Source organism: Heteronotia binoei, chromosome 21 (genome assembly GCF_032191835.1).
Source record: "Heteronotia binoei isolate CCM8104 ecotype False Entrance Well chromosome 21, APGP_CSIRO_Hbin_v1, whole genome shotgun sequence".
NCBI lineage: Eukaryota > Metazoa > Chordata > Lepidosauria > Squamata > Gekkonidae > Heteronotia > Heteronotia binoei.
In genome coordinates this window covers 57,919,009-57,932,117 of record NC_083243.1, presented here as the reverse complement: position 1 = coordinate 57,932,117, position 13,109 = coordinate 57,919,009, and the positions used below count along the sequence as shown (strand labels likewise).

General features: G+C 41.8%; 1 protein-coding gene across 16 annotated transcripts in view; it reads right to left on the bottom strand.

The window, feature by feature from the left end:
- Window positions 1-13,109, bottom strand: part of RALGAPA1 (Ral GTPase activating protein catalytic subunit alpha 1) — a 177,027-nt gene that overhangs the window by 41,354 nt on the left and 122,564 nt on the right. For all 16 annotated transcript variants that reach the window (XM_060262571.1, XM_060262572.1, XM_060262573.1 and 13 more), the window contains one exon: window positions 9,900-10,055. In XM_060262571.1, the coding sequence (XP_060118554.1) occupies window positions 9,900-10,055 (156 nt within the window). The remainder of the gene's footprint in view (window positions 1-9,899; window positions 10,056-13,109) is intronic.

The following is a 13,109-nucleotide window of genomic DNA, read 5'->3' as shown; positions in this document are numbered from 1 at the left end:
CAAGGAGGATTTGGCACCAAGCAAGCAGACATTTGAATGGGCCTGCCGTATTTGCATTTTTAAAACAGAAGGGTGGAGGGGTCCTCTTTTAAATAAAATAATGCATGGGAAAGGGGAAATCTCATTCTGTGCCTTATTTCTCTCATTCTCTCAATCTCATTCTGTGCCTTATTTGGTTATTTCTCTGTGCCCCACTGCTTTTTCTCCCATCCAAGCTCCTGTGCTGCAAGTGAGCTGGGTAGGGAGAAAAATGCAAAATGAAATGGAGTGCAGCACAGTAAATGAACTGGCAGATGAGTGAAAATAAAAGAGTATCCTTCCATTATGTTTAGTTCAGCCCTTAGCTTAATTAAGTAAAACAAGTGTCTTTTTTTTTGCCAACTAGGACTATCAACACTCAACCCAATGGCTACTTTTAAGTAATATATGGATGTCAGGAGATCTTATCATCATCATGGATCTTTTGCACCTCATTTACTTTGGCCCTAAATCTCTCTTTTATATTATTGCTTGAAATGCACAAGCATCAAGATGGCAGGGCAAATGCTGCCTGGTGTTTTAGGAGAGAAGCAAGTGTAACATTTGCCTCCATCTTTTGAAGTTCACTGTGCTGCCTGTCTACATGCTGGCATGTGCACAACAATCATCTCCTATGTTTAGCAGGCACAACACCAGAGAGAACAGAAAAACAAACAGGAGACGCTCTTTATATACGGATTTAAAACAAAGCCTCCCATATTAAGGGGAATAGAGGAAGGACGCCACAGAAGGAAAGAGCCAATATACATTTTTATTTAAACGTGAAAGTTTACAAGTTCATATTCTAAAAGAAACTGGATCCTGAACATGAAAGTCAGCACATACCTAGAAAACAGAATGACACTAAATGTATGGTCAAAATTATGTAGAACAATAATAAATCTATACTTTTATTTAAAATATAGGACTAACTTGTTTGGTAGGATACTACAGGCCACATTCTAGAATTACTTTTAGTGCTAACAAGCAGAAGACACAATAGGATCTCAGGGGGAGGGGGAATCCTCAAAAGGTGACAGCACCCAAATACTGGCTAAGATGCAACATATGCATAGATCCCTCTAAGCTGTGCAAGGGGGTGCTGGCTCACAAAACAGGCAGCCCAGGGATATCTGCTTCAGCCTACAAGGCATTTTCCCCTCCACTAGAAACAACAGAGGATGGGGCACCTCCTTCTGAGGCCATAGAATTGAACTCCCTTGTCCAATCTTTTTGAAACTTGGGGAGGTTTTTGAGGAGAAGCATCAGCAGCTATGCTGCAAAGTTGGTGCCTCTACCTTAAAAAAAACCCTAACCAAACAGCTCCCCCAGAGCCCCAGATCAATTCTCCATTATATCCTATTGGGCACACTGACTACAATAGTCCCCCCATAGGCTACAATGGAGCTGGGAAAAAAATTTTTGGCACACCCCATTACGCTTTTCAGTATGATTTGTAAACTGCCTTGAGTCACAGGGAAAAGTGGAATATAAATGGAATAGAATAGAGTAGTTTAGACAGGTTGCTAACATTAAAGCAACTTCCTGTTTGTTAGGTTAGGCAGGGTTCTGACAGTGATTGTTCCTCCTCTATTATACTTGACCTGTAATGCCTGTTGTCATATTTCACTTTAAAAAGAAACACAAAATGGAGTGCTCCCCACCCCTGCAAGTACTGGCATGTTTTCTAAGGCTCAGCACAGAACAACGGCCTGAGGCCAGGTCTACCAACATAGCAGAAAGGAGGGTAGACCTTGTTATCCAGAGGACACGTCTACCAATACAGTGAAAAGGGGTGGGTGAAATCTGACTTTATTCTGTTTTCTCTTATAATGCTGAAATTATTCTTAAAATATAGTTTTAAAATAATTTATTCAAATTTTTACAAGGTTATGGAAGTAATCTCCTAAAAAACTATTTACACAATAGTCAAATAGTCAAATGTAGACTCACTCACAACTTTAATGCTACTAGATTTTTCACTAGAATTTCTGCTCACCATGTGAGCCAAAGCCCCCTCTCCATTCTATATGGACATTGTGTTTTCTGGTCTAGCTGCCAGGATGCCTGGACTTCCAGTTCTCACACACATCTACACTTGGGCATAGGCCAAGCTGCCATCTTCCTGCCAGGCCTATGTGAATTGTTTGGGCCTCAGTCCTCAAGGCAATGTTCCCACAGACAGGCACTGACCCAGTAAGGATTCCCAGCCTGCTAACATGTGCAAGTCCCCAGCTCTGCAGAACAAGAGATCGCGTGGACGCCATGACTTGTCCAGCTATGTGGTTTTCAGCCCTCCTGATGGAAGCCATTACAAGGGCTAACAGCATCAGCAAATCTTTGGGATGCCATGAGAGCGAAGCGGGAGGTCCACGTACTCAATGTGCAACCTGGACATTCCATAAAGCAATCAAGCTTATCTCCATGTGCATCCTGCCAGCCATTCTAAGTGGAACATCTTACAAAAGACAGTGACAGCCAAGATGAGTCAAAGACCAAATCAGACCCAGAGACCAACACCATTGTGTAGGTTGGGTGTCACTTTTGATAACAATTTGGTCCTATATTGTCACAGCAAATAAGTTTGTTCAGTTATGCTAAGCCCATTAATCCCTGTTCCTTTCCAAATGTCACCATGGAGCCTCCCCTTTTCTGAGGTCACATACCACATGTCCCAGCATCATAGCCCACCTGACCCGTGTCACGGGTCATCTGGCCTCACCCCGAGGGTACATAGTACTCCTTAAAAGATCTGACCCACGGCTCAGGTGTGCATTTGACAGTATCCCTACCCTGCTGTAAAGATCCACCCTCAAAACCTGATCAGTTTCAGGTCCCTCAATAGTAGGATACACTGGCTGTGTCTTGCTCCCCTTTCCCTTTTTTGTCGGTATTGGAACTTCAACTGAAGACTACGATAGGTAAAGTATCACCTTGTCTGTGTTTCCCCTTTCCCCTATCAATTTCATCTCTATTTTTCTTAGGTTTGTATGAGTGTTGAATGAATTTATTTTCTTGTATGCTTGACTGATTTTTTAAATAAAAACCATTTAATTTTACCAAATATTCTCCTCGTTATTTGGAGGGAAGTTCTGGAGGTCATCTCCTGTATTCATAGGTTCTGTATCCTACTGAGCCATAGTTGCCCACCACTTTATTTCCCCTACCTCTCATTGAGGGCAATTTGGTTTACAACCACACTGTGGAGCTTAGAGGGAACATTGAAGTATTTTTTTTTAGCATGCAATATTTGTGCAAGTGCACACATCACTTCAGCAATCTGGATTTTTAACCCCCTCCTCAGATGTTTCTGCAAACATGAGGCCCACCCTAGTTTGTAGAAAAATCTACCATATGAATATTTATTTATTTATTTTGATTTCTATCCTGCCCTCCCAAAAGGCTCAGTGTGCTGCGGGTTACAACAATTTAAAACAATTAAAAGATTTAAAATACACATAACACCATTTCAGTACATGGCATAGACATCATGCTCCCAGGTTGAGACTGCCACAGTAGCTAATCCAATCCCCAGACTGAGGAAGCAGGAGGGGGAACGTCAAAGGAAGACAGCCGTTGCCTCCTCAACTAAAGGCCCTGTGGAAGAGCTCTGTTTTGCAGGTCCTGTGAAACTGTAATAGATCACGCAGGGCCCTGATCTCCAAGGAGAGTTCATTTCACCAGGCAGGGGCAGGGCCAAAAAAGCCATTGTGAAGATTATTTGATTGGCACTTTGGGCCACATTCAGAGTTAAATGTACAGATTGGAAATTACAGTACAATCCCAAATAATCCAAAGCAAGTCTCCTCAGAAGTAACTTCCATGTTATTCAATGGGGCTTACTTCCAGAAAAGTGTTCTTAGGACTGCAATGTTAATGGCTTAAGTTCTGTTTATTTCAATGACATTTAAGCACACCAAGCCATTTAACTGTGATTCAAGTTTTTGTAGTTAACAAAAAGCTGATGCAGAAAATGTGATCTTTAAGCAGATTCCAATTATTGTGTAGAGATGAGCTGTAATATGTCCAAAAGAGCCTATATAAAAGTTTACTATATGAAGAAAAGATCAACAAATCCAGTGCCACTTATGATAGCCTACTCATAAAGCTTTTGACAACCACTCAAGGAATGGAACGCATGCAGCCTTGTACTATATTCTTAGTCTTTTGATTACAGCCAAGTGTACTTTATGAAAGGATTCCTAGGTTGCTCAGTTTGAAATATTTAGATGTTTTACAGTTTTTAAGTCATTCGTGAGAAATTTTATAGTACCAAGGGAGCAATCCTAAGTATGTCTCCTTAGATATGTCCCATTTTATTCCAATAGGGCTAATTCCCAGGAAAGTGTTTTTGGGATTGGAGCCAAAGTCTTAAATAATAATACAAAGAATCATCCACAGGTTGAACATAGACCAAAAAGTCATCAATAATTGAAGCTTGCCAGAGGCATAGCTATTTCTCTGTACTAACTGTCGGCAATCTAATTTAATTACAAGTATTAAACTCCATGTTGAGGTCAACCGGCCCCACTTCCTCCAATATTACACTTCAACCAGCGCTCATTAACGTCTGTTCAATGGATTAGCACATCTGAAGATATATTTACAGAATAGAGGGGGGACCATCTAATGATAGCCAATTGTTCATCTGTAATTGGGCAAATGTTCCAGGCCTTAACTTATTATCTCTAATATGAAATGTATTAAATTTTAAAAAGAAAAAAAAATACCAATGGTGACACAGTTTATTCCTGAGGTGGCTGTAAGAAAGCTATTACAGATGACATATTGGCTACAAGTATATATAATTATCAAAAACCAATACAGTTAAATATTTCATGTTACATTTTAGATGTTTGGAAAATAAAAATTAAATGAATATTGTGTGAAGAGTACACTCACTGGATACTCTATAGGAAATCAGTGTTCAGATACTGGTGAGGGTTTAAGGGTTGAAAGGCGCAGTTTGGAAACTGGTATGTCTGCGGCTGCACATACATTATGTTGACTGGTAGGTAGAGTATTTACCTATGCCAATAAATATGGTTTACCTGCTTTGCATCTACAATGGACATCATGCATTGCTATGGAATTCAAAGTATAGTACAAAACTCACAGTTTGTGGGGTATTTGTTCTTGATATCACTGTAAATGGTAAAATCCACAAATACTGGGAAGGAGGGGTACGCTGCTTCCCAGCAGCTGAAAACCAAATTCCTTGCAAAATTTAGTGATGTAATGACTACAAAAATGGCACTGTGTAAAAACAGGTTGGAGACCACATATTAATGTGATTGCAATCATGAATCTGTGAATGGCAAAGGTCTGCTCAGCTGTAAATGAATGTTATAACCTTGGTCTGACTGAGCCTCTGCCCTTTGTCTACTCAATGCCCACTGCTATAACAGACTGAATGGTTTACTGGAGGCCCTTGGAATGGACTCAGTAGAGAGTTCTCCCTGCCGACTCTGCTGGGAGCTCTGCTGGGCAGCCCAATTTTGTAAATAATTCCTGAATATATCTGGAATTTTTTTTCTGATTCTCCCAAAAAATCTTGGGTACATTGGGAAGATGAAATATACCCAGAAAATATTGACAAGGTGTTCTCCAGGTATATTTTTGGTTTGCGTACCCCTAGCCAGCACCCTGAGGTAACATTGTGATGGCCTCTTTTACTATAAGGGAAGAGACAGAAATTTTTAGGTAGGGGGGCTTTTTAAAAATCCAGGGGGCACTTGAATTTTTAAAAAGCACCCCATCTAAAAAATCCCCACTATGCCCCACTGACCTTCCCTTCCCACCATGGCTCGAAGGATGCCCCGCCCTCCATGATTCAAATCACAAGGGAGGTACAGCAGGAGCAGTCCCCAGCATCCACATGTGATTTAAAGACCCCCACTGACCAGCTGGTCAGTGATTTAAATTGCAGGGGGGAAGGAGGGAGTGGACCAAAGCTTGGCAGCCTCCTCCACAATTCAAATAGCTCCAGAGATGCAGCAGGACCCCGCCAACCAGCTGTCTGGAAGGGTGTTTAAATCACACATGGAGACTGGGGGCTGTTCTTGCTGCACCTCCTGTGTGATCTGAATGGTGGGGGGGGGCAGGGATGGCTCACAAGTCATGACAGAGGCAAGGAGGGGAGGCCTTAGGGCTGCCACCTCCTTCCCTGCTATTCAAATTGCGTGGGAGGTGTGGCAGGAACAGTCCCTAGCTTCCATGTGCAATATAAAGACCCTGCTGGTCAGTGGGGTCTTTAAATCACTCCAGGAGGCAGATGGCTGCTCCTGCCACATCCGGAGGTATTGATGGTGAGAAACTTGGAAGGCTGAGATGGCAGCAAGGACTGAAGTAACCTTTATTATTGACAACACCCACAAATTGTTGGTAATTTGGCACTACTTTCCCTAGAACTTTGATAACTGTTCAAAAAAGAATTCTTCTAATCATAGTCAGAATACTGGTGCACCCATGGAGTGATGGTCCCTGGGTGAGTGGAAAAGGTATTTCCTCTTTGCCTTCTACCTTGGGATTGCTGGCTATAGGAAGGTTTATAACTCTGTTGTCGGGGCATGGGAGCTTAATGACTATAGTGCAAAAAACAATAAGGCCTTGACTGATGACACCTCTGTGTATGCCTTGGAAAATACCTTTGTTTATATCATAGATGTCGAACTCATTTGTTATGAGGGCCAGATCTGACCTAAATGAGACCTTGTCGAGCTGGGCCATGTCAGGCTGGGCCATGTGTGTACCTATTTAAGATTAGGTAGCAGAGATATAAACGTTTAAAAGGACACAAACAAACACCACTAGATTTTTTTTTTTAAAAAACTTTAAATAAAACATGCTTAAACTATTAGCACTCATTGGTCTTAAAGGTGCTTTCTTTGTATTTCTCCCATGGGATCCATGGAACTGGGCAAAGAAAGCTCTGGCTCTTTCCCTCCCTCTAGGGGACCAGGAGGCAGAGCAGCCTCAACCAATGGAGAAAACAGAGGTTTTGCTCTGTAGCTCCTGTGCAATTGAGCAAGCCTGGCAAAGCAAGCTGAGATGCAGAAGGAAGCAAGAGAGAGAGAAAAGGAAGCAGATGACAGCCAGTTGCTCGGGGGCCTGAGAGGAGCCCTCCGGGGGCCTGATTCAGCCCTCGAGGCGCATGTTTGACACTCCTGGTTTATATGATGGCGCTGGATTGGGTGCTGTACCCAAAGATCTGGAAGTTAACTTGTTCTTCCTGATGCCGTCGAAGTCTGTATCAGTGTGTTCACTAAACAGATCACATCTAGGGGTGTGTGTTCAGTATAAACTGAGCCGAAAAAACCCCCTGAAAAATACCTCATCAGTATTTACTTGGTATATGAGCCCGCTAGGGGAGGGTGGGATATAGATCTGATAAAATAAAAAAAATATATATTCTCAGCTGGTTACTAAGTGACCCACTAATTTCACTTTTGGGACCAATGGATAGCCTTTCTCTTAGCTTTTTTTAGCAGCAGTTCCAACACTGATCTAGTTGCAGTTGGTTGGCCTTCTTGGACCTTTGGGGTAAGGTTGTGACAAGACAGGCAAGAGATAGGTCCTTTTCACATTAAGATTCTAAACCGGATGGGATTTGTTCTTGTTCCGTCATCCAGTAAAGTAATACAAGGACTGGGAGTTTCACACAGCAATTCTACTTCTGCAAACAAGCTGTCTCTGAAGTGCTATTGCCCTTTCAGACATGACCACTTGTGCTGCATGATTACCCTCTTCCCCCCTTTGAGATCGCTAATGCGCTCAATCAATATAGCAGCGCGGTGCCATAGCGGCTTCATAGACATGCCCCATTGGAGATAGAGCCACATTTATAAAGGTTTTTTGAGCTGGGGCAAGGGGAGGAAGCATGGGGGGGAAGGAAGCCAAAGGGGTATTTGTTATTTATTTTTAAATACTGCCTTGTGCAAACATGTGCTTTTGCAAACCTTGGCGAGAACAGCAAATAAACGGGAGAAACTTAAAGGCTTGTTGTGCTGTCTGCCTCAGAAGCCCCTCCCCACTTTGGAAAAGACAGAGATGTGTTTCTCACAAGCCCCAGAAACCAAGCAAAAAACGTTTTTACCTTCTCAGCTCCCTGTTTGAAAAACAAGAGCGCTGAAAACCCATTCCTGCGTTTCTCAAGCCACCCCTCCTTTCAAACTGTGGAGAAAGAACTCCTAAAAGCCTGGGTGCTGACTGTTTTATTTAAAAGGATCCTGGATACAGAGTTTTAGAAAGGGGGGGGGCTTGTACTTCCCTCATCACATTTCCTCCTACACTGCTCCTGGCAGCTGGGGCTTTCTTGCTCAAAAAAACAATGGGGCTCAGGCCATACCTGATGCACAGACACAGAGAGCCTGGTTTTTAAAGCATAACCCCTCCAAAAAGCCTCCCATTCCTCCCCCCCCCCACTGATCTGAGAAGTCTTTAAAAAACTAAATCACCCAGCAAAAAAGACCCAGCACTGAAAGAGTTAACAGCGGTTTGTGAAGGCACAATCCCAGGCGGCTGACAGTGAAGAGAGGGAGGAGGAGGAATGCCTCAGCCAATCAGCAGATGTCTTTAAAGGAGTGAGAAGGAAAGATCCTGCAGGCCCACACACAGACGCTATAGATGGCCATTTCACACAGCTCAGCATAGCGATTCAGAAGAGCAAGGCAGGGTTTGATAGCGGAAGAAATTGCTTTTCATTAATAACGTCTCAGCCATGCCCTGCTAACGGGACACAAGTGGGATTGTGTGAATAGGTAAATATATTCTGTTAGCAGCCAGTTACTAAAGCGGATCTGTTTGAAATGGCAAGAATGATTCATTAGCGAGTAGTTATTAAAACGGAATACATGGCCCTCTCCCATTCATGATTTGTGATTATAATTCTGGGCTATTTTGGACTCAAAGTCCTCACTTTTTAAAAGACGGCCATTCTACCAGCTCTGTCAATTGATTTTTGTAGAAAACCTTTACTTGCATCAACTCTTGGATAAACCAATGAAGCACAGCAGCAAGAAGCAAACTGAGAGAGAGAAGACTACTCTCTGTCACGTCATCCTTTGGGTGGGAAAGGGACCTCTGTAGATAGAAAGGAGAGGAAACACTCCTAATGTTTAGAATATTCTTTAAAAGTCTGGAAGGTCTTCTCCACAGCTGGCCTGCAAACATGCAGTCCCATGTGGGATCGCACAGAAGCTGTTAAACAGCATTCTTGCTCCTTTCCCCCTTGCCAATAGGAAAAGGATGTACATTGCTGAGTATGTAAGTGTAGTAAAGAAGTCAATTAGGAATCCCTGTGTGGAGGAACAGATGCATTACGTGCTTGTGTATACATAAATGTAGGGTTGCTGACCATCAGGTGGGCAAATGACAGTTCACCCGGAGAAAATGGCTGCTTTGGAAGGCAGACTCTATGGAATTACACCCCATTTAAGTTTCACTCCTCCTCAAACCCCACTGTCCCAGGCTTCACCCCCAAAATCTCCAGGTATTTCGAATTCAGACCTGGCAACCCTAATACACAGGGTACCAAAAAGATGAGTGGAAAGCAAGCAAACAGATTCAGTGAAATCACTACAGTATCTATTTAAGCAGACTTGGAAAAAACATTTAGAATCTTCATAACAGAGCTTCTGCTTGGCATTATTCTTCTTTATATTTTACTATCAGGCTACTTACTATAGATGTTCTTCCTCTTAGAAGTCCCAAGAAATGCAGTGAAATGAAAAGATTTTTCTGTGGCATAGAGCTAAGGCAAGATCACCTCAAAGGTATAATCAGTCCAAAGGTTTAATAAATTCTCAAACGTTTAACAGAATTATTTCTTTACCCCCTGGATTTATTACCACCCTAAAGGACAGTTATTTCAAAGCACTTACCTTTTTTGTCAAGGAGTCATCTGAATCAGAAGGCATTCTGGTCGAAACATGAAACATTACTTCCACAGTAGAGGTAGCAAAATATGGAGTGGTTAAGCCAGTACTTTTATTTTTTTGTAATCCTCCCATAAAACCACAATGGTTTGTAAGGTTCACCTACAACACAGAATGCACCATCATGCTTTTTAAAAGTGTTGTACATACTAGGTCATCTTTCTGTGGAAAACAAGAACTATCTATTTGGATGTCTGAAAACCATTTAAAATACTCAGATGTGAGTCAATTCTATTGATGCCGCTTTTGTTGTTAAAATGCCTCAGTTTTCCAATTAACTTGAACTAAACAGAATAACCAGTTTCTCTATCTACTGAACGGAACACAGGAAAGAGGATCACCTTTTTAAGAATATACTATATGTCCAGAACTGAGGCCATTATCACAGGCCTTCTCTGTGTGCCTGCACATTAAAGAACCTAGGTAGGTAAGCACCATAGATGAGGCCTTTTCAGTGCCAGTAAAATAAGTTTTTTTCTCCCAACCCCTTCAGAATGCCCTCCCCCCCAGTTGATTTTAGCTACCATATCCTGCAAACTGGGTAAAAAAATCTCATGCACTGATTGGAATATGATGCTAACATAAAGTTTCATGAAATCTACTGAAGCTATGTATTCCCCAACAATGAAGAGCTTTTAGTATGAACTTTACAGTTTGTTGACCAAAAGTCTTGAGAGTTTTGCTGAGGACCAGAGATCAACTATTCAAGGTAAAAGAATAGTAGCAGAACACCACCCAATGAGCTTTTTGTGATTTGAGGGGGATTCAGGCAAAGAAGTGATAGAATGCCTCTAATATTCAAAGCAGCCCCCCTCCAAAATTTGGAACTGTGAACACTCATGTATTTAATTCTTCTAGGCACCATCTGATTGAGATATAGGACTTCTAGATGATGATCTGACAGACAAAATAGCTAAGGAATTGGTGTGATAACTGAGTACTCGGTCCATGTTGAAATCCTGTACAGGTATGCTTAGTAATCCCACCGTTTCCATATGAGCTAAGTGGGCATCTACTTGATATGCAGTAGAGACAAGCTTTTCTGTGGGTACCATGACTGGCACTACCATTCACAGGACAGTCAATTGGTACCATATTTGAAAACCTAGGTAGCAGGTAAAATCCATCCTGTTTACCTGCACTGTTTCCTTCCCTCATCTTTTACTGCTGCTTTTTTTACTCCTACTTCATACTGTTTTGTTTTTAGGTAGTATACTGTACTAGGACCACCTTGGCTTGTAGCAGGAAGGTACCATGAGCTTTTTTGAAGATAAAAAGACAGCCAATAAAGGTTCTGTGACTGTGACTACAATCAAAGACAGTGGTCTAAAGTCAGCTTCCATCTGATTACTGTGAGTTAGATCTCTCTACGTTAGTGTGAGTTAGCTCAGTTTTTTAACCTCCAGCTCACACATTTTTGTCTTAGCCCTGGAAAAATGGCCCCTGAGCCAACTAATTTATGCAGTAGCTCACAACTTTAATGCCAGCAGCTCACGAAGTAGAATTTTTGCTCACAAGACTCCACAGGCTAGAGGGAGCATTGCATCTGACCCTAGAGAGCATATTTAACCTAAAGCAAGACAATCCTGAATGTAGACAACTGCCCCTAATTTTGTACACAAAATATTTAAATTACTATATAAAACTTTAACTTGAGTGCAAATTTAAGATGCCCCTCTGTTTTTCTTGAAAGGCACATGTGAAAAGCAAACAAACCCAAGTCTTCTTTTCATATCAACAAGTTATCTCTCTGGCTATTCCTCTACTGACTCTTTAATTCATAACATGCTTTATGCTACCTCAATCCATTCTCACAGACTCTGCTCCTTCTAGGCTCCAGCCTGGAAGGCTGGAATATATTAAAAGAGACTACGTAGCTCTGGGTCAGAAGGTGAAGGAGGCTGGGAATGCAGGTTATGTTCTTGTCTGTCGAAGGCTGTGGCTTAGGATGGGAAAGAAGAATATTGCAAATAAATGACTGGCTATGTAGACGGTGTCATCAGGAAAGGTTTGGATTTATTTATTTATTTTATTGGATTTATACCCCTCCCCACCGAAGTAGGCTCAGGATTTTTGGATCATGGCTTACACTTTTGAGATAAAGCTTTTCTACCGGGAGATACTTTGTACCTCATAAGGGTTGGAAAAAATATGTTGGTAAGAGCCTTACTAATAAGGAGGACTTTAAATTGTATGGGAGACTGAGACAATAATTCAAAGCCTAGTATAATGGCAATGACTGGAGATAAGAACACTGAAGTTCTGCAGGAAGTGGTACATATTCTAGGTAACATTAACTCACAGCTAAGTATAGAGATGAAAACTGGAATTCCTAATCCAAGAAGGGGACTATGACCTGATAGGCATTACTGAAATTTGGTGGGATGACACTTACAATTGGAATATTAGGATTGAGGGGTACAACTGATTTAAAAGGGACAGACAAATAAGGAAGAATGGAGGTGTAGAATTATATGTGAAGAAGGTATTATACTTATGAGGAAATAGGTGAATCTGAGCATGGCAGTTTAGTTGAGAACCTATGGGTAAAAATAAAAGGAGTAAGAAATAACAGTGATATTATGGTGGGGGGATCTGCTATAGACCATCAAGCCAGGCAGAACACTTAGATGAGATACTCCTATAACAGACTGCAAAGTTCTCAAAGAGAAGGGACACAGAGGTCAGGGGAGATTTCAATTACTCTGACATCTGTTGGAACTACAACTCTGCTAAAAATGAAAGGTCAAATAGATTCCTGCTTGTCTTGCTGACAACTTCATTTTCTAGAAAGTGGAGAAGGAAACAAGGGGATCTGCTATCTTGGACTTGATTCTCACCAACAGGGAAGAACTGGTTGAGGAACTGGGCATGTTTAGCCCGGAGAGGAGGAGGCTGAGAGGTGATATGATCACCATGTTCAAATACGTGAAGGGCTGTCATACAGAGGATGGTGTGGAATTGTTTTCTGTTGCCTCAGAAGGTAGGACCAGAACCAATGGGTTGAAATTAAATCAAAAGAGTTTCCGGCTCAACATTAGGAAGAACTTCCTGACCATTAGAGTGGTTCCTCAGTGGAACAGGCTTCCTCAGGAGGTGGTGGGCTCTCCTTCCTTGGAGGTTTTTAAACAGAGGCTAAATGGCCATGTGACAGCA